The 25,860-nt window shown below is 38.7% G+C and overlaps 1 protein-coding gene across 28 annotated transcripts in view; it reads right to left on the bottom strand.

Annotated features, from left to right (window-relative positions):
• ARID1B (AT-rich interaction domain 1B) overlaps nucleotides 1–25,860 on the bottom strand; it is a 398,263-nt gene that overhangs the window by 356,823 nt on the left and 15,580 nt on the right. For 27 of the 28 annotated variants that reach the window (XM_037895036.2, XM_037895046.2, XM_037895048.2 and 24 more), the window contains exon 2: nucleotides 8,486–8,680. In XM_037895036.2, the coding sequence (XP_037750964.1) occupies nucleotides 8,486–8,680 (195 nt within the window). Of the gene's footprint in view, nucleotides 1–8,485; nucleotides 8,681–16,477; nucleotides 16,499–25,860 lie in introns of those variants that run through there. The other variant, XM_037895049.2, reaches the window with a different exon arrangement.

The raw sequence follows: 25,860 nt of genomic DNA, 5'->3' as shown, positions 1-25,860 counted from the left end.
TGTTTGCTAGCTATAAAAAAAATCTACCTGCCAAGTCAACAGCCAATTGATTTCCTTGGTTTAAACTGGACATTTTCTATCTGGGATGTCACCCAAGGTGAGCACTGTGAACAGGTAATCATATTGATGCTGCTATAGTTCTGGCTGACTTGCAGTTTCCATTATAATAAAGCCTTACTGTACATTCCCAGAGGTTTTATAACTTTCCTGGGCCTTTAAAATTTACTCCAAGTTGAAACCTGTCAACCAGAAGCAAATTTCCCCTGCTCCACCCAAACAAGTGTATAAACCAAAATAAGTAAGTTGGTCTCAGAAGGTTTAAAGTTCTGCCTTTTTAATTATCGGGGATCAGACACCTTGTATAAACTGAGTTTACTGTACACACCATGGGCTCCTTGTATCCCTCCATTCCGCTCTCCCCTCACAAGCTCCCTGTGTACCATTCTCCCATCCCACTGTATTTCAAAGACTCTCCGCAACTCCCCCAATCACTCACATGCCAGTGGTTCGGTGTACTCCCCATTCAGCTCTCCTCCCATACCATCCCCCCCACTCTCCCTCCCCCATAACAGAGACTGTGTGAACCCCCATTCCCACTTCCCCCCATGCCATTCATTCCACACACACACTGACATGCCAAAGGCTCTGTATGCTCCCCCTCTTTCCTCATACCAGGTTCCCCCATTCTCCATCTCATGGCAGAAACTCTGTGTTTGCCCCCAATCCCCTCTTTCCAACCATGGCCCCCATTCCAGGTTCCCCAATCACCCCCCAACAGGAGTTGTGTGCCCGAGTCTCCCTTCTCCCAATTCCAGGGGTTCTGCGAGCACTCCTATTCCCCCCCATACCAGGGTCCCCCATTCTCTTCCCCATGATCAGGGCTCTGTGTGCCCTCCCATTACTCCCTCCACCCATTCCAAAGACCCTCTCCCTTCCCCCATAGTAGGGGTTCTGTGTGCCCTCCATTCCCTCCCCTACCCCATGGCAAGGGTTCTATGTGAACTCATTTCCTTCTTCCTGTTTCCACATTCTCCCCATGCCAGGGGCTCTGTCTGTCCCCCTCCCCAAGGTTGTGTGTGCCCCATTCCCCCCACCATTATTCTACTTTCTGTCTGAGACCTAAGTCATTCAGGGTGTCAACATGTTAAACTCTATTGGCAAGATGAGCAGAGAGGAGCAAGGGTATTGTTATGCTAGCGGGTGTTAATGGATGCCCTCAACCAGTTGTCTGATCCACAGACAACCACAGCGCTGCTTGAGACTGTGGCTGTGCTAAAGACCTGGCAGGAGCTTCCTGAGTTCTCCATCTTTCCCCAAAATCAATAGGATTCTTCCTGGAGGCAGTATTCAAAAGTTATCACATTACAGACGGACAGACAGACAAATGCCATTGAGTTGAGTGTAAGGCCTTTGAAAACTCAACCAATAAAGACACTTAGAAGGTGCATTTTTGCACTCTTAACACTCAATATTTTTAAAACGAAATATGAGAAAATTATCAGTTCACAATCCAGTTTGATTGCATTTGGATATTTTGAAGTTTAAGGTACCAGTCTTACAAATGACTCAGCGTGAGCAGGTTCAAAGTGGGAGCAGAGATCCCTACCTAGAGTCTGCAGGATCAAAAGTCAAAATTAGAAAAAGGCAGCTATATTAAGCTTTAACTGGCTATTAAGAATGGCTACTGTACATACATATGCAACTATTTTCCATAAAGATTTTACTATGCATCTCACAACACAATCTTATTTTACACAATAAGATGTTGTTCCAGTCCATAAGAATATTTAATACATCCTAAACATCAATTATCCAGTGATTGACTGATTAAATGGGCCCATTGCAGCACTGAAAGGACTATCCTATTATTTCAAACATTTATCTATATATTCAGACTTTCAGACTTGGTTGAAAAACGTATAACTTTTCATAAACTATTGTATGGTTGGTCTGGTTTTTTGGAAGAGATTATTTCCTTTTTTTAAGCTGAGGAATGGAAAATATTACAGGCAGAGTGTGTGTGGGGGGGGATTAATAAAACACAACCTTAATTTTAATAGAAATGTTGATATATTTTTAATTTCAATTAAAACTTTATTTAAACATTTTCCTACAGAGCTTGGAAGCCAAGCACAACAGTATTTTGCAAATACATGAGAACAAGAAAGTGAAACTGACCAGTATAGTTTCATTATCAAAGTGCTAAAGGGAGGAAAAGAACTGAGGAAGAGTAAGTCAGATGTTAAAAACAATTTCCTTTTCAATTATCTGATATTGTTATTAGTAACAGTGCAGAGAAAATATTTTCTATCAACATATTTGACATGGGACCTCATATTTGGAAAAATGTGGGTGCTCACTATCTTTGATTTTCAGACCAATTAATTTTATTTCAGTACTGTCTCTTTAAAATTCTAGGCAATACATAAAAGACAAAAAATTAAAAGCTCTTATTATGTCTTTAAATGTACAACATAACCTCTCTCTAAAGTCCTGCCTAAGCAGGGATGTCACCACATTATAAGCTTAAAATTACATCTGTCCCCCACAGAAAAATTGTCCCTAATTTGTCACTTACATAAGAAATGCAGTACCATGAAACTGAAGTTATGGAAAATGTTATTTAAAACTAAAGAAATTACACCTATATCATTTTAATAATCAAGTGCAATGAGTTTAAATAAATAAAGATCTATTAAGACTCCAGAACATTAACAGAATAAATTGGTGGAATTAAAAACTCACAAATGAATACATTTTAAATTCAAGTATTTGAAAAACCACCTCTTTTTCTACTGATCTGTCAGGACCTGAATTCTGATTTTTAATAAAAGAGTTGATCACATTAGAATAAATTAATCATAAGCAAGCAAAAGCTGGGTTCTTGATACAGATCTAGTGGTATGTTATGACACTTTCTCTCAGCAGAAACCCAGAACTGTGAACTCAAAAAAAGGAGTTTCAAATACTGTTCTAAAATGCATTTACATTGCCATTTTAAATCTACTTAAGTGTTCTGTTAATGCATAGGCATCTACAATGGTTTGTAGGCTATGCTCAGATTGTGCAAACAGTTTACAAACGTGCAATTTTACTCAACACAACTAGTCCTCCTGAACCGGGACTTAAACATGCTGTACATGTTAAATATTTATCTGTGGACTTAAAAAAAAAAAAAAAAAGGGACTTTTAAGCCAACCATATTCCTCTTAAGCAGGCCTAGACACAGGAGAAATATGTTTTTGTCTTCATTGGTAATCCCATAGAGAAACTATTAGACAGAAAGATACAGAGGTCTGTTCTACCTGGCACGAATAGCAAAGGAGTATATTCTCACACCAAGAATGAAGAGATTGTGTGAAGGAATAAATTTGCCACATATAACACCAGAGAAGAGAGCACAGAAACGAGGTCCCTGAGAGGATGGCGCAAGACCAAGCAGAGTTTTGGGGAGTCTTCTCTATTGCATGTACATTATGAAGCGGTTTGATTTGGTAGCCTTTTACACCCACTCTGCAGAGGTAAACAGCTACAAAAAGTGCAAGGCAGTGTAGTATTAGGCCCCAGGAGAGAGATTTTGAAACTGTAGATAGCAGTCCACAGACTCTGTAGCCATGGTTTCCAGTAGGAATATTTTTAATCCAAAAATATCATTGTAATCATTTTTAGATTTTTTTAAAACATTTTCTTCAAATATGTGCAAAGTCTTGGAACGCATATAAGCAGAATTTCAAGTGTTACAGTCTTTGGGGTTGTGTGTGCCCATCTGACACATACACATCATTTGTGCATTTATACAGAACATAATTCAACTCCTTTGAAGTTACAAGGTAAGTAATTCTGATATCCACATGAGAAGAGAAAATTATTTATCTTGTAATTCTGCGTCTCTGAAGTTATAATCTTGCAGGATTCTCACACCTGAATCTTGGCTCCATAACCAGGCAGAACTTCCCCATACACTAAAGGGTTTTTTGGTTGCTTGGTTGGTTGTTTCTAAGGGAAGTAGTAGTGGGTGAGAGCATGGGTCATTCCACAACTAAAGCTGCATGTCACTACACAGGGGCTAACAACCACCTTTGATATCTGCAGTACTTTCTTCACCAACAGGTCCAACATAGTATCCAAGAGAATGGTAACCCTATTGGATTGAAGTTCCTGGCCCAGCTTTCTCAGTCATAAGCCCTTCTGGTTTCTACCAAACCAACTCAGTCTGCCAATACAGCCAGCTGTTTAAAAGAGTTACAGTAAAATCAGTTACTCAAACAGAGTTGCTGTCATGGCACTCTTTTGCAGAAGAGATATACTTGGCATCAGAAGAGCCCCGAGCTCTTGTGACCAACTAGGAATCATTGTCTCCCTGCTCCCACACAGTTAATTGATCATGGCATGCTGACAGGGGAGCCTGGAGCATCAACCAGGGCTCAAAAGGCACTGACTGACTGTATAGAGACAGTCAGTGCACGAGGAATCAGGGATAACAGCATCAAAATCAATATTTATGGCCAATGCTTCAGAAGCTTGGGGTGTAGACATCTACCTTGATGTTCCCATGTGTTCAGATTGTGCTGACAGTTCCAACAATTCTAGATACATGTAAATTTGCTATGATTTTCCTCCCCTCAAAAAGCTCTTCTTTTCCTGCAAGGGTGGGTGAAAAAGTCCACTAAAAACCCCACAAAGGCTTTTATTAAATGAAACAGAAAAAACTATGCGATTCACTTTAAATGAATTATTCCTCAAGCATAAAACAGGCACACATTGTCCAAAATGAGAAGTTTGCAATTCTGTAAACAAAACACAATTGACTCCACAGTTGACTAATTAGTAATGCTTTCCAATTTTATATTTGCACTGAGATACAGGTATACTTTTACCAACCTCTCTGATTTTTCAGCACCTACCTTATTACAACAATTTGACCAAACCAATCCAAGTGTACTAAACATCTGCTCGATTCATGTGGAACTGACTGGACAAGTCTTTCAAAAATTGACAAAATTCTCAGTCAAAATGACCTGCCTTCTGTGATTTTAATTCCACAATTTCCTATTATTTTGATGCAACAATTTGTGACACAACCTCCTTCACAAACATAAATATGGGTTAAAAATCTAAATCTTCAATGTCAAGTGAGCAAGGAAATCAGGTTAACAATTCTTCAGCCTTACTTTTGCCTTTCCTTCTTGTTCTAGGTTCAACCTACACTACAACCTTTGTATATAGGATCACTAAAATTGGCAAGAAATGCAAAGGTCCTCTGCGTTGTATTTCATATTTTGTCCTTTGTGTGGTTCCAGTTCTTTTTTGTTAATTAATTCAAACTAGATTTTCACCAAGACCAGGAGAGTGATGTCATCATCCTGTATGTAATCTCTCAAGTTCCTCCAAAACCTCCTTCAATGCTTTGTTAAGTTTAGTGTCTCTCTTCATGAAGCCCTTTGCAGCAGTTTCATAGAATGCACCCCCAACACGTTTAGAGACACTGTTATCCTGAGATTTCTACCAACCTTTGTTGGAAAGCTAGGTACACCATTCCCATGTTTATCTCAATCAGCCACGAGGCAGATGGTAGTTGTGAAAGAATTTTTTAACTTCTGCTGCATTAGGTTTCTTCACAAGTTTTATGTAATGTGCTGAACACCTACATGTCAGAAATTTAGGCTGCCTGCACCAGATAAGTTCTCATCTTTTTTCACTATATCTTCACTGTCTGAACAAATAGTAGAGACCTCCCTGTCATACTTGTCTCTGTATCTGTGGATAGCATCATCGTCAAAATGCACACAAACATTCTGCAGTTTCTTTACAGAGACAGAATCAATGGCATTCAACAAGAACACATTTTGTTTGTATGCATGTTTATAGCCAATTATAGGATCATTTCTCATGTTTGACCAGGCATCTTCATTAATGTTGATTCTTTTATTCTTTCTTTCATTTTTTCTCTATTTCTTCATTTGAAGCATCTATTAATAGACCTCTAAGTTAAAATCTGCCAGTGCAGACAGCTCTAACCCCAAGCCCTGGCACACAGTGGCTGAAGTCAACTCAGGTATCTTTCAACAGCTTCTCCTTCAAGACCCTAAAATCTTCAGAGCTTTGAGGACTTTTGCTTGTCTCCTGCTATGGAGCTGAGATTCAGGAGTAAAATTCCTGCACAGATGGAACATTTAGGGAAAAAGCACTTACCATGCACCTTTAACCATCTCACTTGAACTCTGCCCACTAATTCCCCCTGGGATTTAGTCTAATATTCCAAAACCTTTGGACAGCATCAAACCACCACTTTAAAACAAAACAAAAAAATAAAAACAATCTCCCAGAGACATGTTTCTTTCCCTTTCCTGCCTCCAAAGCATAGCATACCCACACTCCAACTAGACCAGCACAACTCATAGGTTTTAAATCCAGATACCTCACAACTCATCAGATTTTCAGAAGTATATGGTATTTCTGAGTACCTCAAATTGTTGGTTGTTCAATCTGAGACATTATAAAGCGCCCCAATTTTCATAAAGTGCTGAGCACACATCCCCTGAAAATGTTATTGTATATTATATATAAACATACAATCACTAGGCAATCAATTTCAAAAAGCATGACTGGGCCCTCTTGGTTAATATTCATGTCACAAAAGTAAAAATCCAGGCAGAAATGAAAATGTGGCATCCCAAGCCAAAGACAACTTACCACTCAGCTGGTAAGTTGGCAATTCAATTTACAAACCTGGATTCCTGCATTTTAATCCTTTGTAGAAAGGTGATAATATATGAGCAATATGAAAAGAACTGGATTCAGATCATTAGAGGTTCACGAGCCAAACACATGAAGCTCTGGAGGCTGTCCAAAACAAAATCATGCCTAGGTGGTGATGTCCGTTCAATAAAAATTCAATGTCATAATTATCCTCTCACTTTTTCCCTGAAGAGTATTAGTAATCATAACTGTAATGTTGCTCAGCCAGTTACATTAATGTTGTGAGAAGACAGATAGGGCCAGCAGCCAATCACTGTGCCAGGTCATTGCCTGTTGACAGATAATGTACAATTATCGAGCAATTAGTAAATGAAGTGAAAAATTCAAAACACCCATCTCTAAACAACCTAGAATAATTCCTTTAAAAATAAAAAATATGGTTTTAATAACTTTGCTTTGGCTGTAGCTAAACAAAAAACTGAAGGCTCCTTTTTTCCACATCCCTTCCTAATGACAACTGGGTACCATTTATTAAACTGGCAAAATGCCTGGGCTGTATTAAGCTGGCAACAAAGTAAGGTGTTGGCCTCCTTTAAACCAAATCACCTCTTACAAACAAGTAAACATCCATTTAAAAAAATCTAATGAGGAAAAAGAAAAAGTCAGATGGTGAAATGCTGCAACTCAACTCACTAACATATCTGAAGTAGCTGAGAACTCATAAGAATAGCATAGTTGAAGTTACAAGCTAATTAGACACTTCTTGTGTATTCTATGGCAATGGGTGGGTATTGGGATTAGATTGAAATAAATATATTTACCTGCAGATCATTATTTTCAGTCCTTTTCTATATTTAACACAAAATAAAGTTAAAAAAAAATCTGCAACTAGTTAGCCCATGTAGAGACAAAACACTGTTTTCCATTCACTATCAAAAAGCCTTGTGCTTGCAACTGAGTATAGAATTCTCAGTCTGCAGTAACAACTCTAATTGGAAATCTAGCAGAAATTTGCCAACATGCTTTTTTGGATAACTTTAATCTGTTTTCCCCTTCAGAAAAGAACTACTGCATCTTCACTAATTTATGGTGAGAACATGAGTAATTAATCCTCTTTAAAAGGGTGGGAAAGGGGCAGAAGAGGTCACCATCAACAGTGAAATCCAACTAGACTAGGGGAGATTGTTACATTTATATATCCTCTGATACAAAAAAAAACCCAACCTTTGACTTTAAAAAGAGAGACGAAGAGAGAAAAGAAATAAACCACAGAAAGCTTCGATAAAAATCAACTCTGATACAAAGACATGACAAGCTCTCACACACTGAACAATATTGGTCTCGCTCCAGTAAACTGGTACTGTGTTAGTGTAAGCTTGGAGTTTTTCTTCTTGTGGATGAGAAAACCTATTAGGGGAGGGGAGAAAGGGAAAGAAATGGGTACCTATATTGCTTAAAAAAAAAAAAAAAAAAAAAAAAAAAATCCCAAAATCCAAAGAGATGTACAGAGCTAGGTGATGTCAACCAAAATTTTTTTTGGCGTTCAACATGTTCTTCTAAAAGATATGTCTGTAGCATATTAAATAGTTTAGACGTAGTGTGAAATTTAAGGAAACAAATTTATGTCATTATTTATTCATTTTTAAATAACCCCTTACCTTCATTCTGAAAGCAAAACACTTTGATTTGAGCCTTTTCTTGTGGCCTGCACATTAAGCAGAATGGCAGAGGAGAGGAGAGAGGAGAGGAGAGAAACCAAAGCAATACAGAAAAATCCTCCACCAACCTGTTGCTGTGGATACTGTATTCCTCCCAGGGCTCCCGAGGTCCGTCCCTGCATTCCCATTGGATATCGTTGAGCTCCTGGAGGGCCATATGACTGCCCCGGGTATGGACTGCTTTGCTGTGTCTGGGAATGAGGGTTATTGCCCATTCCATACAACTGAGGTCTCTTCATTACCATTGGATCCATTGGGCTGCCCTGTTATTAAACACAAGCAAAGATCTGATTTAAACATACTGTAAGAAGAAATTAGAAACACCCCTTAGCGTAGCACAGATTATATCTGCATTTATTCAGCACAGTGAACCTTTATTTTGAACACATCCAACAACGATTCGACATACAAAAATGCAGTGAAGTGTAGGGCTCTACAAGCAGCATGTTCTAATTTTCCTATTCATTAGAAAACAGTTTTGAAATATGGAAATGGGACTTAAAATCAGAGATATGACAAAAAGATTTTGCACTTGTAAGCAAAAAAAGAAAAAATGGCATTTACATTTTCTATTACCTCTGCAGGAGATTTAAAAAAAAAAAAATCAATAAGCATACTAACATATATAATGATTAGCAATACTGTCTTTAAAGTATTCTTCCAGCTACACCAAATTTATTTAGGTGTAAAAGACACAGTCTTGGGCAAAAATTTTAGCCTGGAAAAGGTGGCTCGTTTTCAAATTCATAAAAGAGATGGTGGAAGAAAAAGGAAGTTTCGAAGGAGCATTAAGCGTATGATATGTTAGATTTCAGACCCTTTGCATTGCAAGTATGTGCATTAATAAGCTTCCAAATCATAATGTGAGTCGTAAGCCACATTTCACGTGAAAGTCAATTTGCTTCCTAGCCAGACCTCAGAAAATCCAGGACTGGAATGGTTTGGGTTTTTTTGGTTGGGTTTGATTGTTTTTTGGGCAGGATGTACAATGCATCTGAAGAGTTTCATGACTGGTGTCAACCAGTGTGTGACACCTTAGTGTAACCCTTTTAACTAGTGAGGACCAACTGAATCAGATCAAGAGTATAAAAACTGTCAAGTACAGCTCTATCATGCTCCTACAGTGCTGAGCTACAGCATCTATCCTCTACCTCTTAATTAATGTGCATTAATTCAAGGTACAGAAAAGTTACACTTAAAGAAAAAAAGCCTAACACAATATTAGCTTAATTAATGGCAGGGTTTTCATAGAATCATACAAAGTAGAAAAGGAAAAGACTTATTAGTTTATCCAGTTCATTTCCCTCTGAGTGCAGGACTTCTCTACAGTATAATTTCTAAAATTTTGGCCAATCTAGTTTTAAATGTCTCATGGGGTGGGGCTCCTTTTTGGAGATTATTCCGCAGCCTAACAGGCTATGATACCAATATGTTTTTCCTGATACTCAATTTAAATTTTCTCTTTCTTAATTTCATCACACTACTGCAACTTACACTAATTTTTATTTCTTTATGTTTACATCTGGCAAAAATCTGCAGGGTATATCTCCTCCAAATTAGTCATTGCTTAGCCAACCGTATATATTTAGTTATTTTCATCTCTTTCCTCACAAATAAAATCACTCAAACCCATAATTTTTATCACTGGCCTTCTGTAACATCCCACCTATTTGGCAGTATTTTTCTGATAATGAGATATCCAGAACTGAATGCAGTATTCCATATATGATCATACCACAGCTGTGTAGAGGGGAACTGTTACTTCTTTGTGACATGCCACCTCTATGCAGTTATTTCAAAAGTGCATTAGCCTTTCTTGCTACCATATTAAATTGAACGCTCATCTCTAATTTGTGATTCACTATTGCTCCTAGATCTGTTTCACAGGGTTTCTCTTTTTCTTTACATATCTGACATTTCAAATTATTTTTGCCAAATTATTAGCTTGCATTTGTTTTCAAACTGAGTGTCATTGGGTAATTTTCTGTGCATATTTCATATGTCTCTAGGCCACTATGTATTATTACTATATTCTCACTATAGCGTTTGCAACACTTTCCAATTTAGAATTATCTGTGAATTAATTAAATTGACGTTTCCTCCCCCTTCCAAAGCATTAAACAAGATGTTATATAAATCAGATTTAACAACACTCCCTGAGCTTCTTTCACTAGACTCTTCCCTTACTCAAAACAATGCCTGTTACCCTTCGTTTTAGGTTATTTCTTCCAAGTTTCAATCCACTTGACAATGTTCACATCCAAGCCAATTTCAAGTGTAACATTTCTGCTACATGGTATCAAATATGGGACTAAAAGTATAGGCTTCATAATTAGCAATTCCTATAGTTACAGTTACCTGACACTTTCCATTATAAGACCCTATTTTCAGTTAATAGAATCATAGGGTTTGAAGGGACCACAAGGGTCATCTAGTTTAGCCCCCTGCCAAGATGCAGGATTTGTGGTGCCTAAACCATCCAAGATGGATGGCAATCCAGCCTGCTTTTGAAGGAGCTTCCATAACCTCCCTAGGCATTCCATTCCATTATCTGCTTATAACTTTCAACTAAATTGCTTATAACTTTGCCAAACCTTAACCATTTGGACTGAAGCTTTCCGGAGAGGGTCTACCTGAGGCTGATTTTTTTTTTTTTAATTTGGCAAAAACAGTTCACCCATTTCTCAGAGTGAGGTTGGGGAAAAATACATTGGTTATGTTAATGTTAAAAATTCTTATAACTTTTTCACTGAGAAGCTTTAGTACCTCTATGCTTTGGTGCAGGAACTTGAAATTTGCCCAGAAAGTTATCCTAATGCCTTTTGCTCTTTCCATGAAAAATCGCCCAAATTTGGACACAGGACTGGAAGCCAGGGAGGGGGGAAACAGACAAGGAACCAGGGGGAAGGTAGTGTGTGTATGGAAGTGGAGAAGAACTGGACAAATGGAGGCATAGGACTGACTGAATAATGAGCCTAAGACAAGAAGCTGGGAGGGGGTTGACGGGGAGGAGACAGGTCTCTTCACCATTCCTCTGCTGTCAGCAAATATCTGTGAAACCCACTGGCAAAGTATGTGTCTGATCCCCCTCTTCTGGCTAGTCCACACAAGGATTACAACTTATTACTACTATCAGTTACTCTGTAAGCTCAAGAGGCATAGGAGCGTGCAGTGGCACTAGAAGTTTCAACACACTTGATGAACTTTGCAGGTGTCAATATGATTCCACAAGATGAAATTTCTGTTTTTTTCAATTTGGATTTTTAAAAACCTAGGAAGTAACACACACACAAAAAGCTAAAAGAAAGATAAGCTTGCAAAGTCAAATACTCAAAAGTTAAGAAATGCCAAAATTAAGGTTGTCTGTCCAACCTTATTTTGGCCCCCTTGTACATATGCATTCCGATACAGTCTTTAAATTACATAACATACCATTTTTTCCCACAGGACCCCGTCTCATTCACGGCACAGGATAGACCTGCTCTAGGGAGGAATCAAGGTTGTGTAATGAATGAGGCTCCCTCATTTGCTGCCTCCCTCATTTGCTGCAAAAGCCAGAAGGTTTGCAGTAAATAACGCAGGAGATTATAGGAAAAGAAAGGATGGTCTCATGGTTAAGGCAGCTGAATACTACCCTGGAAAACCGGATCCTATCCCTGACTCTGCCACAGAGTTCGTATGTGATGTCACTTAAATTGAACTCTTCCCAGGTGATCACTAATTGTGCGTTCCTTATTTTCTGGGTGCCTGATGTGAAATCCTGGGGTCTGGTTTGCAAAAGTACTGAGCAGTCAATGCTGCAACTGAAATCAATGAGAGCTGTGCTTTGAACACATAAAGTGCTATACAAAGGTACGTGCTCAGAAAGAAATCAGGTCATAAGCATCTTAAATTGAACCCCCAAAATTAGTGGACACTTTTGACCTTAATCTCTCTATGTCTCAATTCCCCATTTAATAATAGGAATAACACTACCCCCTCATTGCACAGGTGTGTTGTGAAAATTAATTAATGTTTGTGAAGCACTTAGATACTATAGTGATATGTGCCATAGAAAAGCCCATGAGAAAATTAGTAATTAATAAAAAAAATCTTGTTTCTGGCATTTTCTAACTTCTGAATGCTTCACTTTGCAATCATAACACTCTTTTAATGTATTTTTGGATGTATATAAAGGCTGTGTCCCCCTTCTTCCATTACTATAAAATAGCAAGTTTGTCGAGCAAGATTTGTTCATTTATAAACCTATATTCAAAGTTCCTTTATCCTTTTGGAGTTCAGGTATTTTTTTCCTCTTAACATTTGTTCCATTAGTTTGCTAAAGACAGAAGTTATAGCAACAGAATGACAATTACATGTATCACTCATTTTCTGAAGATCAGAAAAAACTCTGCTTTTAGCCAGATTTCCCATACCTGTTCGCCAACACTTTTCATTGTCAGCAATACCATAAACTTATCTAATTCTTTCAAATACTCAGAAACATACACTCTCAGAAACAGCTGACGTGTACATTTACACACTTTCCAAGTACTCACTTACCTTCTATCAAAAACTATTTTACAAAGCTTTAATTACTTCTTAATTGGCCAAACTTATTTTCTTTATTTTATTATAAAAATAATAATTATAAATAAAAATAATATATTTTAGTATTCATTAATTTCATCTCGCCTCCTTTATTAATGGACCTAATTCTCTCCAAGACTATTTTCCCCCTCGATACTTGGAATAAAAACCATTTTACTGCTTTGGCTAATATTTGCTTATTCTGCTTGTCTAGTGCCCACATTTTTTTTCTTGCAAGCCTTCATGGACTGTATTTTTCTTAAGTTTCCCCTATCCTTGTTTCAATTTCTAGTGTAGGTTTCTTTTAAACCTCAGTTATTTATTCAGCTGCTCATAACACCATATTGTACAATTCTTGTTCTTTGCATTCTTCTTTAGTGGTAATGCAGCCTATAGCATCTTTATTATAATGTCCTTCTTATGTCAAAAGAAAAGGAGTACTTGTGGCACCTAGGAGACCAACAAATTTATTTGAGCATAAGCTTTCGTGAGCTACAGAGCTCACAAAAGCTTATGCTCAAATAAATTTGTTAGTCTCTAAGGTGCTACAAGTACTCCTTTTCTTTTTGCGAATACAGACTAACATAGCTGCTACTCTGAAACCTTCTTACGTCAGTGTCAGATCACGTTTGTACACATGACTTCCAGACTCCAACTGCAACAAGAGCGCATATAATAATAATCCCGACTACTACTCACCTTTGAGTGCTTTAAAAACACCCAGGGTGAAATCCTAGCCCCACTGAAATCAACAGGAACTTTGTTGTTGACTTTAATGGAGCCAGAATATCACACACACCCATTTTTAGATTAACATTCCAGTACTAAAACAGAAAGAACGTGGAAACTGCCCACTGACTGAAAGGGTTAACTGAGAGCTACTCTTCTGTGCCTGCTATTTCTCCAGGATGCTCAAATGCTAAACAAAGCATCAAAAATGTACAAATTCAGCACGTTTTCATGAGCAAAAGTGGCGCAATTTTACACTGCAACCTCTTATAAACGCTCAATTTCACCAGTATCACCACAGTCTTCCCAGTCGTAAGGAAACTATATAAACAAAAGCAGACCCTTGCCCCACTCCCCAAAATGTGAAAAGATTAAATGTTACATTGACCTTCCCTTCCCCAATGTACCCAGAGTACTACTGGAGGTCCTTCCTCCACAGGGTGGATTTGATTTAAATCACTAGTCAGGAAGACTCAATTTAATCATGGATTTCTACATAAAAGTGCATTCTTGTTGATTGTTATAACCTTAATACATATTCTTCACAACTCAGAGACAGATGAGACCCAAACTGGGTCTCTTTTACGGCCTGCTGCCATTATAGGTTTTCCCTTCTAGTGAGAGAATGGTATGGTAGATCTCAAATCAATGAGGGCTACACTCAGAAAGATCTCAAGACTTCTGGAATATGCTGTTCAAACAGTTTCACGTTTGTTTCTACTGCCTGACCCTCCCTTCTCACATTTATCTCCAGACTTCTTCTCCTTGTCCAGATCTATTCCGCCCCCAACAATCTTCTATTCATTGAACTTTTTGAAACTTTGCACTTTTAGAGAGAGGTAAGTGACTGACTGTGTGTACACAAATTTGCAGAGGGACAATAGGGTTGAGGTCTGTTACTTCTCACCTCTATACGTTATTTATTTATTTGTGTATTTAAAAACACTTTTGCTATTAACAAGCATGTTATCTCTGGAGACACAAATCCACAGTTTGAGAACTACAAAACTAAGCATCTCTGATGGTATCTTCTAGACTTGGCACTGAGTCCCACTGGGTAGATAGAAAGATTATTTAGGTTAATCTACACAGAAGCCCCCGGAACCCCATAAAATTGGGTCCCTAATCCATGAACTATTGGAACTCATTTACAAAACTTTTCTTAAACATTACATGACTATATTGTCTCAGACTATAGAATTAGAATTTATAATCCCTATTCCATGATGAGATATCTTTGAGATATAATGTGTCTTAATTAGAACTATCTTTAGATAGGTTTTTTCCTCAAAAAACATTTTATCAAAAAATCCGATTTAAAATAAAAAAAATCCGATTTTTTTTTTATTTTATTTTTTTTTTAAATCATTGCTTTTTATCCACCCTGTTCTTCCATCACAATTCCTGTGGCGTGTACTAAGTTAAGTTTTCAACTGGTGGTCAGTCTTGAACTATATGCTTGAACTACATTTCCTGGCAGCCAATGTCCTGCCTTTAGCCTCAAAACTTTCTCTCAAATACACGCAGAAAGAAGTTTAAGGCTATAGATGGCACTTGTCTGAAAATATAGTCTCAACTATCAAAGCAGACCACTAGCCCATACGATGTCACAAGATATCTCACAGAGGTGTTCTAAGACAGGGGAAGAGAAAGCGCCTCCAAAAGGGAATGGTAGAATTCAGCAGGGATGGAATGAGAACCCTGCACACAGATGAAAGTTCCTTTATTTTTACCCTAGTTTTCTTCACGAATGAGCAACAAAGCTTAGTAGGCTCCAACTCTGCATAGCACTTACATCAGGCAGACAAGGTGGTTCACTAGAAGAAACATGTTCACCTAAGATAAAACTGCTCTTCAGAGTGAAAAAGTGCAGCTTTTTACAAACTGGTAAAAAAAAAAAAAAAATGATGGTTTTGATGATTATACCAGTGAGGCAAATTTTAAGTGACTATGGCATTAGGTTCGTGCTGCCTCATTTGTAACTATAACAAATCAACATGGGCCCAGTGCAGTATATTCTGGAATACGTTTGCTCTCAATTTCTCACAAGTTACCATACACATTAAGTTCACCACTGATCTGCTGCCACAACCTCTGCCTCTGTATTAAAAAGAACCTGCTTCTCCATTTGTAACAAAGCCTGAAGCTGCGAAACCTTACAGTGAAGATAGTTGACAATCAGCTCCCAACATTCCAAGATAACCAGGCATGAAGTTCCCAGCTCCAGCTCATGCTATGAGTTTTGAATGAGGTATTTATCACAAGAGGTAATTACAACTCTTCATTACAATAAAATGACACAGGAGGCAACTGGGGAAAAGGTAACCCATCCCTAGATTATGGCTTAATCTCTGTTGAATACTATGAAGACTTTCCAGACAACGTATCTAAAGTGACAAAAAAGTGAGGAAGATATCAAAATATAAAAGGTGTGCGTGTTTTAAATACCCATTTAAAAAACTATGTTGAAATTTGGAATGATATAGTTAAGCACAGAAAAGTCAAGATATTACAGAAAGTTTTCATGTACATCCTTAAAATCTTACTTTGCATTATTAGACTATTTAAGAAGCAGGAAATCATCTGCTTTTTTATATATCATAATATCTTATTTAATCCCTTACTAAAATTTTTTTTAAAGTACAAAAATCTCAGCTGCATAAGGAAACTTAGAGAGATGTCACTCAAAAGACAAAGGGACAAATTCACCATGGGTATCAGCGAAGGCAAATGAGTGATATAACCAAAAGTATCTATTTTACCTGTTTTGCAACCTCTGCTTACCGCACGGTCCCAGCTGCAGAGGGCCACCCACAAATATTCTTCCTTGTTCAAAACAAAAAGAAAAACAGAAAAGGAAAAAATTGACACCCATCCCAACACACCCACCCACCTCAACAAAAAACACTCTCCTACCTCAAAAAAACAACCACCACCAATATATCATAGATTCAAAATACAGGACATTTGCTTATTTTTGGCTACATGCATTTTCCCCAACATTCTGCTAAAACCATTTAATATTACTTAAAAACTGGAGGATTACGGGTTCAACCATTTCCTAGCTATTATTTTGGAGGCGGATAAAGCTATAATGCCTATTGAGAGAATAAATCACAACAAAAACAATGAAGAAAAGAAATCTGTTTTTAATGAACCACATATGAGTTGCATCTTCATGTTGTCACTGGAAGTGCAAGCAAAGGTTAAAACAACATTAAAAAGCAATTATATACATTTATCACACCCGATGGCCAAAACAATCCTACGGGCTGAGACAAGTTCATGTGACAACACAACTTAGTACTGCTACCCTTTGAGTTTTTTGTTTTTTTTGCTACCAAAACTATTAACAATACTGAGTGAACTCCTGGCCCCATTGAAGACAATGGGAGCTTTACCACTGGCTTTAATAAGGCCAAGATTTCAAACCCAGAAACCTACCTCTTCCTGTCAGCATTTTTTCCTCTTCACCCACCTAATCACCTCCATTTTCATTCAGGAGGACCCAAAATTACCTTCCCCCACTTATAACTGTATATTTATTTCCTCCACTAACACTGCTTTTCTTTGCTCCAAAGCATCTACCTGCGGGGCCCATAAATCTGCTCTGACAGCTGCCAATGTGCTCTTCAATGATACAAAAGTATCTTCTGGTGAAGCAGAAACTAAGATGATTCTGAGCCTCAACAGTGGCCAATGCTGTAGTTTCAGCCAGGAAAAGAAAACCAGTTTACATAAACCCACAACTGCAAAAATTAAAAATTCCAAAAGATACAGGTGTGGAAAATTTACACTTACACAATTACACTATCTTCCTACCTTGAAAAATTAAAATTAAAGAAGTCATTAAATCTGGCCACTGCCTTACACACACGTAACCAGGTGAAGAAAAACCACAAGTCAGAAAAGCAGGTAGCCCAAATAAAAATGCATCTATAATTCAGCAGAGACAATGAACTTTCCGACCTTCCCACTCATCTTCTAAAGACCTACTATCTGGGTTCAAGGCACCGAGACCTCCTTGAGTGGAAGCCAACTTAAACCCATTTATTTTTTCTGTGTTTGTACAGCACCTAGCACAACGGGCAGGCTCCTAGGCTCTAGGGGAATGCAAACAGTAGTGTTCAGTTCATGGCCAATGGCTCCCTAGACTGGAGCTTGTGACCTCATCTTCCTCTCTGCTCCCAGCATATCCACATAAATGGGTTCATGGAAAGGATACTATAGCTGTGGAAGTGTCCTGATTTGGCTTACATTCCTCTTTTTCCTAGCTGGTCTGGTGCTTGGGATGAGGCGCTCAGCCTCTGCAGCAAGTAAATGCCCTCTCCACCCTACAAGCCTGCTCTCTGCTTGGTGTCTGGAACTGAGGGCTGGTCTATACTATGGGAGGGAGGGGGAGATCGATCTAAGTTACGCAACTTCAGCTACGTGAATAACGTAGCTGAAGTCGACGTACTTAGATCTACTTACTGCAGTGTCTTCACTGTGGCGTGTCGACGGGAGACACTCTCCTGTCGATTCCCCTTACGCTTCTCGTTGAGGTGGAGTACTGGAGTCGACACTAGAGCAACTGGCGGTCAGTTTATCGAGTCTATACTAGACACGATAAATTGACCCCAGCTGGATTGATCACTGCCCATCGATCCGGCCAGTAGTGTAGACAAGCCCTGAGAAGAAGAAGAATTCTTTCACCTACTTCTTCGTGAGGCTATACTAACATAGGTAATGGGAAGGAGGAACATTTACTAAGAGTGGTAGCTGCCAGGCAGGAATCAGACAGCAGCCTAGTATAGGGTGAAAGGAGCTCATTCCCTCTAAAGAGAAGACCCTGCAAGGAAGAAGTTGAGTATGAGGAAGCGTGTACAAAATCTTGGTGATTAGCTAATGAGACGCACAGAAAAAAAAAACTATCACATTTTAAGGAGAATCTTGCTATAATTAAATGATATCCAAACAGATCTGGGGATATTTTCCCAACTGTTTGATCTTGTTGGGGAAAACTTAATGGTTAATGTATTTTCATTGTGGGGGAAGGGGGGGAAAGCAGGCCGAGTTAAGGAAATGACAACATCAATACTGGGGAGAACAGCATACCCACAAAAAATTATGGTACTGCTATAGTAACTAGGTCATAAGCCTAAAGTTCATAGTTATCTGCAGATTTTTCTATTCTGAGTGTTATATATAGTTCTTTATTAACACATACAAAAAAGTATGCTGGCCATATATCCTCAGCATTTATGGCAAATTATTAATCAAGTCCCACCTGAAACAATTTGTTAAATTGATTTTAATCACTGGGCCTCTCATGTGAAGCTTTGTATAATCAGCATTTCATTTACAAAATTAATTGCCTGATTGATTCTCAAGAGGCAGTAGCTGTCATTACACTGCTGTCATAACTTTTGAGTAGGGGTGTCACAACATGGAATTCTGACAGTATGAAAGGCACTTCTATTTAAAAGTTGGAGGTGGGGGGTGAAAGTAAATACAGTGATTTCACAGAGTTGCTCTTTGGTCTGAAAGAAAGTAAAAAACATTACTTGCCAGTTTTAGACTGACTCCCTGACTTCCTTCCACTGAATTAATGGACTAATCTACTCTTTGGCACTCCTTATTCAGGAGCAATGTCCAATGTAGATCAATTATATAATGGTTTGTGGCTGGGTATAATGGAGTTGTTGGTGGATATAGGTGTTAATCAGGGGATAAATAAGTACTAAGGTTGTTTGTGGAGTATAAGTTTCCTAACTTTCAAACGTATAGGGATTTTTGCATATATATTTTTCCTGACAAGGTTGTTTTAAATTAACCAAAGAATACATATATAATTTACAACCCTGCCATCACAAAACCTCTTGTCCAAAAATTCTTGCTTTTTCAGGAAGTTTTCTAAAATGTCATGGATATATATTCCACTATTTCACTCAAGAAAATTAAAACTATATTAAAATAAATAACAAAGCTTCTAAATTCCTTGATTCACAACTGCTAGGCTCCTGGATTAACAAACATTTCTGGAGAGGCAGTGTGGTCCAGTGGCTGAGACACTGAATCAGGAGACCTGAATTCTATTGTTGGATCAGTCCACCAACCTACTGTGTGAGCATGCCATATCACCTTTCTGTTTCTCAGTTTCCCTTCCCACAATGCTTCTCTATAGTCTGTCCCCATTGGCAGGGAATGGGGTTTAGAGATTTTGGGAAAGAAGATATCGGATACTAGGACCAGGTCACCGAGCTAGGAGTTCAGAAAGGATATATAGTGGAGGGAGGATCTCTGGTTTGGGGTCCCCCAATATTTAAAGGAAAAATCATTGTTATATACTACAATAATGAGTTTAGGATTTTAAAAGCTACCTTCACAAAGAAAAAATTATGGAAAGTTTTTTTTTTAAAAGGTAAAAATGTAAGTTTTCAGTAAACCCTTTGGAGAATTTTACAGTCTTCTAGAAGCTGACCTATTTCTGAGGGCATGGCTACACTTGCAGATGTAGAGTGCTTTGAGTTAAACCAGCCTTCGGAGAGCACAGCAGGGAAAGTGCGGCAGTCTGTCCACACTGACAGCTTCAAGCGCACTGGCATGGCCACATTTGCGGCACTTGCAGCAGCATGGGGAGCGGTGCATTATGGGCAGCTATCCCAGCATGCAAGTGACTGCAACGTGCTTTTCAAATGGGGGTGAGATGGGAGGTCGTGGAGTATGACAGGGAGTGTGTTGTGTGTATGTGGGGGGAGAGAGAGTGGGTTTTTGGGGGGGCTGAGAGCATGTCAGCATGCTGTCTTGTAAGTTCAGACAGCAGCAGACCTCCCCTCCCCCCCACCTCTCTCTCTCTCACACACAGCATTCCACACTAATGGTTGCTTTGTCTCGGAGCAGATAAGCATCCGGCTGTCAGAAACGGAGCTTTGAAACGGCATATCCGCATTCCTACAGTGAGTTCAAAACAATGAGAAGAGTGGCCACTTTACTTTAGGGGATTATGGGGCGTTTCCGGAGGCTGATCAGAGCGCAGTAATGCAACACCTCGTCCACACTGGCGCCGCAGCGTTCCAGCAGGGGCGCAGCAAACATTATTCCACTCACCGAGGTGGAGTACCAGCAGCGCTGTAGCCACGGAGTCAGAGCGCTCTACTTGCCTTGCCAGTGTGGACAGGTAGTGAGCTAGTGCGCCCGGGGCTCCTTTATTGCACTGTAACTCGCAAGTGTAGCCAAGCCCTGAGGCAACTCCAAAAATAAGCTCAGCTTCTCAGAGTCCTATGCACTAGATCTCACCAACTGCTCTTGAATGAGACAAATTTGAATGTTCTAGGCCAGGCTGTTTATGAGATTATTGTGACAAAATATCATGGAGGTAACTTTTCAAAAAGTGAATTATAGCCAGTACCGGATATGTACTAAAACTCACCAGAATGAAGTTCCAGGATTAAGTCTAAACCTGAATGCACCAAAATCCAGTGGAATGTAATGGCGTGAATAGTACCACCCAAATTCTAATTCTGACCAGTGACAGTCCATCTCTCATTGCAGCCCTCCACCTTTGTCTGCCTTTTCTCTCGGTAGGTAGGCTCGCTCTCTCCCAAACTTTCCTACTGTGGCAGTCAGCACATGGTACTTCAACATGCACAGGATGCTGAGACCTATTTTCCTTCCTTGACCTACTCCCCATCGTTGTGAGCCTCAACTTTTTCAGGTGTCCAGTGCATGATCAAAGAAGCAGTAAGAAGAACCTCAGTAGTAGGTAGGTTGCTGGTGTAAAGTTAGGGGGACCCAGAGCTTCAGATTGCAGAAGAACCAGTAAATAACTTCCTTTTTCCCCCGCAGTAAGAGGGAAAGCTGTTCAAAAATGCATGGCTCCAATGACAGAAGTGGTGGTCAGAATTTTCAATTCTGATTAGGTTTTACTTGTAAATATCATTTTACAACTCTGATTAGGCTGTTAGTTTCTGAACAACCCTTCTGCCACCCAGCCACAGTAAGACCATGGAGAGAACTGGAGATCCATTTAACACCCACAGTGAGAGAAGTGGTAGCACAGTGAGGTTTTATGGGGGAGTATAAAGCAGAGACCCATTCAACAATCTCCTGCCTCACAGCAGGTGGTGAGTTCTGGTAATGTTTTCCCATTTTCAACCCTAATTTCATATTTTTTTTTCATAATCGCCTATTATCTAAGAATGGCTTTGATTAAAAAAAATGTTTAGCCAGAGATAATATGCAAAATTCCTAAAAAATATTTTTAGGCTGATGGGTAATTTTGAGGGCAAACTCGGCCCTATAATGGAAACCCTGTTACAACTTCAACTATGAAGAGTCTACTGTCTCTTCACATTTATATATAGATATAAATTTTCCCCTCCCCCCCAAATATTCTGCATGTTATTTAACTTCCTCTAAAAAAGGAAAATTTGGGGGCTTAAGTAGTTTGATGGTCTAATTTTAAAATAGTAATTGCTTCCTTTCCTTGGTTCGTATGGGGTCCAGGTCAAAAGTGATAGCAGCTTTTACCAATTGTTGGCCGTTCCATGCACTTTAATAATACATTGCTGGTGTCAGTATAGTTCCTATAGTGAACAAATGATCATATCACTAAAACCTGTTGACCCAATTAACAACCATATTAGCAGTCTCAGCTGAGAGGCCATGGACCGAATGGGCATAGATAATGAATCGAAAGATAGGCCCACCTGAGCAATGTTTAAGCACAAGATATTGTTTACTGGGCAGTCCATGCTTTCCCTACCCTACAGATATGCTAACTCACTCTGTCAATGCTGGCACCTGTCATGACTATCAAACTAACTTTCTAAGACAAAGAACAAAAACATCAAAAGCAGATAAGTATCACACCAATTTCACTGTGGTTTAAAGTGTTATAGACAGGAAGTGGATTTCTTCAACAGCCAAAACCGATCACCGGAATGAACAGGATTAGGTACAAGAGGAGATTTTTCAATATTAATTTCTCACATTTTAAAATGAAGTAATAAATCTGAACAAATTGAAACATTGAGGAAAATCAAGTCTTTAAACTGTTTTAGAGAACACTGTGTGAGGAAACCTTAAATTTACACTCACACTTACAGAAAGCTACATCCACACCAGCTCTTTTGTATAATGTAACTGATTTCCAAGTATCATTTTACAATTCTGATTAGGTTTTACTAAAATCTTGTTTATTAAATTGTTTTCTTTAGGCATGCATAGCTGCTAATTTGTTTCCAACTAACTGATGTATCATCTGAAAAGATTACATTGCAACAGTGAAACAACATACTTGGGATTACACTTCATCTGGATTTTAGAATTAAAAGGACTAATATTATACAGTTGTAAATTTCCCTTTAAAAAGAAAGAGGGGTTATGTTTAACAGTATAGTTGTAAAGCAAAACAATTATGGTATCTTGTGTATATAACATACATACTCAAAGACACACATGGCAATACTTAAACACCTAAAGCACTTGGGGATTTTTTCATAGCTGTTCAAATCACAGTTTCTGCTGTACGCAACAAACAAACAAAAAGGAAGAAAGAAAAAAAAAAAAGAAGCAGAAATGGCTTACAGTTCATTGTACCAACAGTTGTGGTATGCAATGAAATCCATGAACAACAATGGAAGCAAAAGTGCAAGGTTACTTTGTCTCATTCAAAGAGATATGTGTACTGTATAATATTCACAGAGATGCCACATTACAAAAAGACATCTTTTTCAAAAGCCTATTTTCAGAGATTTTTCAAAGGTTTTACCCATGACTCCCACTGACTTTGGCTAGCGACAAAACTTAAAACTCCATGTGTACAGCTCTGACAGTTACTCACAAGCCCCTTTGTTTAACAAATGCATGACTTCTGTGCAACTTCATTCTAAATGTTCTCAATATACTATAACTGTTTTTAGTATCAAACAATTTAAGAAGTCATTCAGGACCAACATGCAAGATATTTATTTGAAGTATGCAAGAACAGAAAATACAATCTTTATTCCACTTTGCATCTTCCACCCTACTGTAATCAGTTTTAACTAAATAAATATGGAATGCCATTTTACAGGGTCTTTATTCAGAATATATACCATTTTTAATTGCCTCTTTCTTGCTTTATTACTGTTGGGGAAAAAATATTTGACCTTCATGCTTATTCATGGAAAAAATGGAACTTAAGAGGAAGATGACAGTTGGGAAGGAGATGGAACACTGGGACGGGCTGGTTCCGTGGCAGTTGAACAGGAGGAGGAGGAGGAGGAAGAGGAAGAGAAGTGCAGGAAAGGTACCATCACAGCATCCATCGCAGCTAGAAGCCCAGGAGGAGGAGGAGAGAGGCGGGGCAGAAGAGACGGTGGGAAACCAGGCCACACGTACGAGCAGGATCATGTCCGAGACAGTGGACATGACAGAGGTGAAGAGGTAACCAGCACTGTGAGGGGAGACAGACCGATGGGCGGAGGGACAGTCACCTGATGGGGTAAGTGCTCAGCTCCACATTACTGTCTCTGACTGCACTAAGGGTGGGAGGAAGGGGGGGGGCTGTACAATGGTCTCCTCTATACCATTTCCCCCACTTATTTGACTCCACACCACCAACCTGAGCAGGAGCCCCAAAGATATCCTGCCCCTAACTGCACCTGACTTGACCAGGTGAGACCCAGTCAGTCCAATTCACATCAGCTTGTGTTCAAGTCAGGGGTGGATGCCTTCCTTGTTCCTCCTAAAACCAGACTCCTGCGTATGGTGCTGGGCAGTAATTAGTTTGGGCGAGATGTAAACAGGCTTGGGTCAAAGCTACAAGTAATCAACACACCTGGAAACTACTTCATCAGGGAAGTCTTCTTTCTACATCTGCATAGTTATGTCTAGAAAACTGTAACTGCGACAGCCACTGCAGGAAACTCAGGAGATAGTGAGGAACAGAAGGGGAGACAAGATGTACAATAAGACAAAACTTACTACACTACCACATATTATTCCACCTACTGTCTGAGGGAGTGGGTTTCTTAAAGCATCTCTCCACCACAGAAAACCTGTAATACCGATCAAGCATCTAGGAACAAGCATTTTGATCCCATTCTACCATGTACTGTTCTTAGGCTTCCTGCACTAAATACTGAAGTCCTTTTGTGATAATATGATACCAAAATCCTGAGACCTGAGATCTTTTTATAACCAAGAAATTCTTTCAAAACAGCAAAATTACTATGGGTTTTTTCTATACAGTGAAATTTACTGGCATAATTGTACCAGTTTAACTCTCAGTATGGAAACTCTTATTTTGGTATAAAAGTGACTTTTTCTAGTTTAGCTTCGGTTGCTTTGGAAGCAGAATAAATTAACCTGGAAAAAGGCACTCATTCTGGAATAAGAGGGTCACCGTGGGGAGTTATAGCAGTATAACTATAGCAGTATAATTATATCAGTATAGTTATGCTGGTAAATTTCCCCATGTAGACAAGCCCTAGGCCACTAGTTCACATAAAATTTCTAGCAAAACAAATGGACACCAAATTCTATTAAAGATACATAATCACATAAAACACTTAGCTTATTTTTGTTTGATACACTTTATTTTTGAGTGATGAATTACTGAAATTAATCTTACTGTTTTCAAATATTTTTTTCCTCCAAAGCCATCCCATACAGTATTAAATTATTCCTCTGGTTGCAACATCATAAACTAACACTTTGAGACTGGCTGTGATATCTCCCACACAGATTTAGTTCCTCATAGCATAAAGCAAGTGGTGAGAAACAAGGTATAATGAAGGAGAAAGGTGCCGTTTACACATTTATTTGTTAGGCTAACACCTTCTGAAGTACGCTGCCAGCTAGTTTAAACAGTCAGTGCTGCAATAATTTAGTCTCAATCCTTTTGACAATTTGATTCACACCTCATTTGCTACCAAAGTTAAAATATTTCAGTCAACCTTGAGAAACCAATCCTTTTTATTCCCCACAGAGAAAATGTATACAGTATATTTTTAAGAATTGTACCACTAGTTTGAGTTGAAGCTATAAACAGAGGTTCTTCAGAATTCTGCCTTCTCCATCAATGATGGTTAGCTGGCAGCCAAAAAATATAAATTAACACCAAATAAAATTTGTCACCATTTAATACAGATGCTCTAACAAGGAAGTAAACAGTAAT

The sequence above is a fragment of the Chelonia mydas genome, chromosome 3 (assembly GCF_015237465.2).
Source record: "Chelonia mydas isolate rCheMyd1 chromosome 3, rCheMyd1.pri.v2, whole genome shotgun sequence".
Taxonomy (NCBI): Eukaryota; Metazoa; Chordata; order Testudines; family Cheloniidae; genus Chelonia; species Chelonia mydas.
Note: the sequence above shows the minus strand (reverse complement) of the source record. Positions and strands in the feature narration are given on the sequence as shown.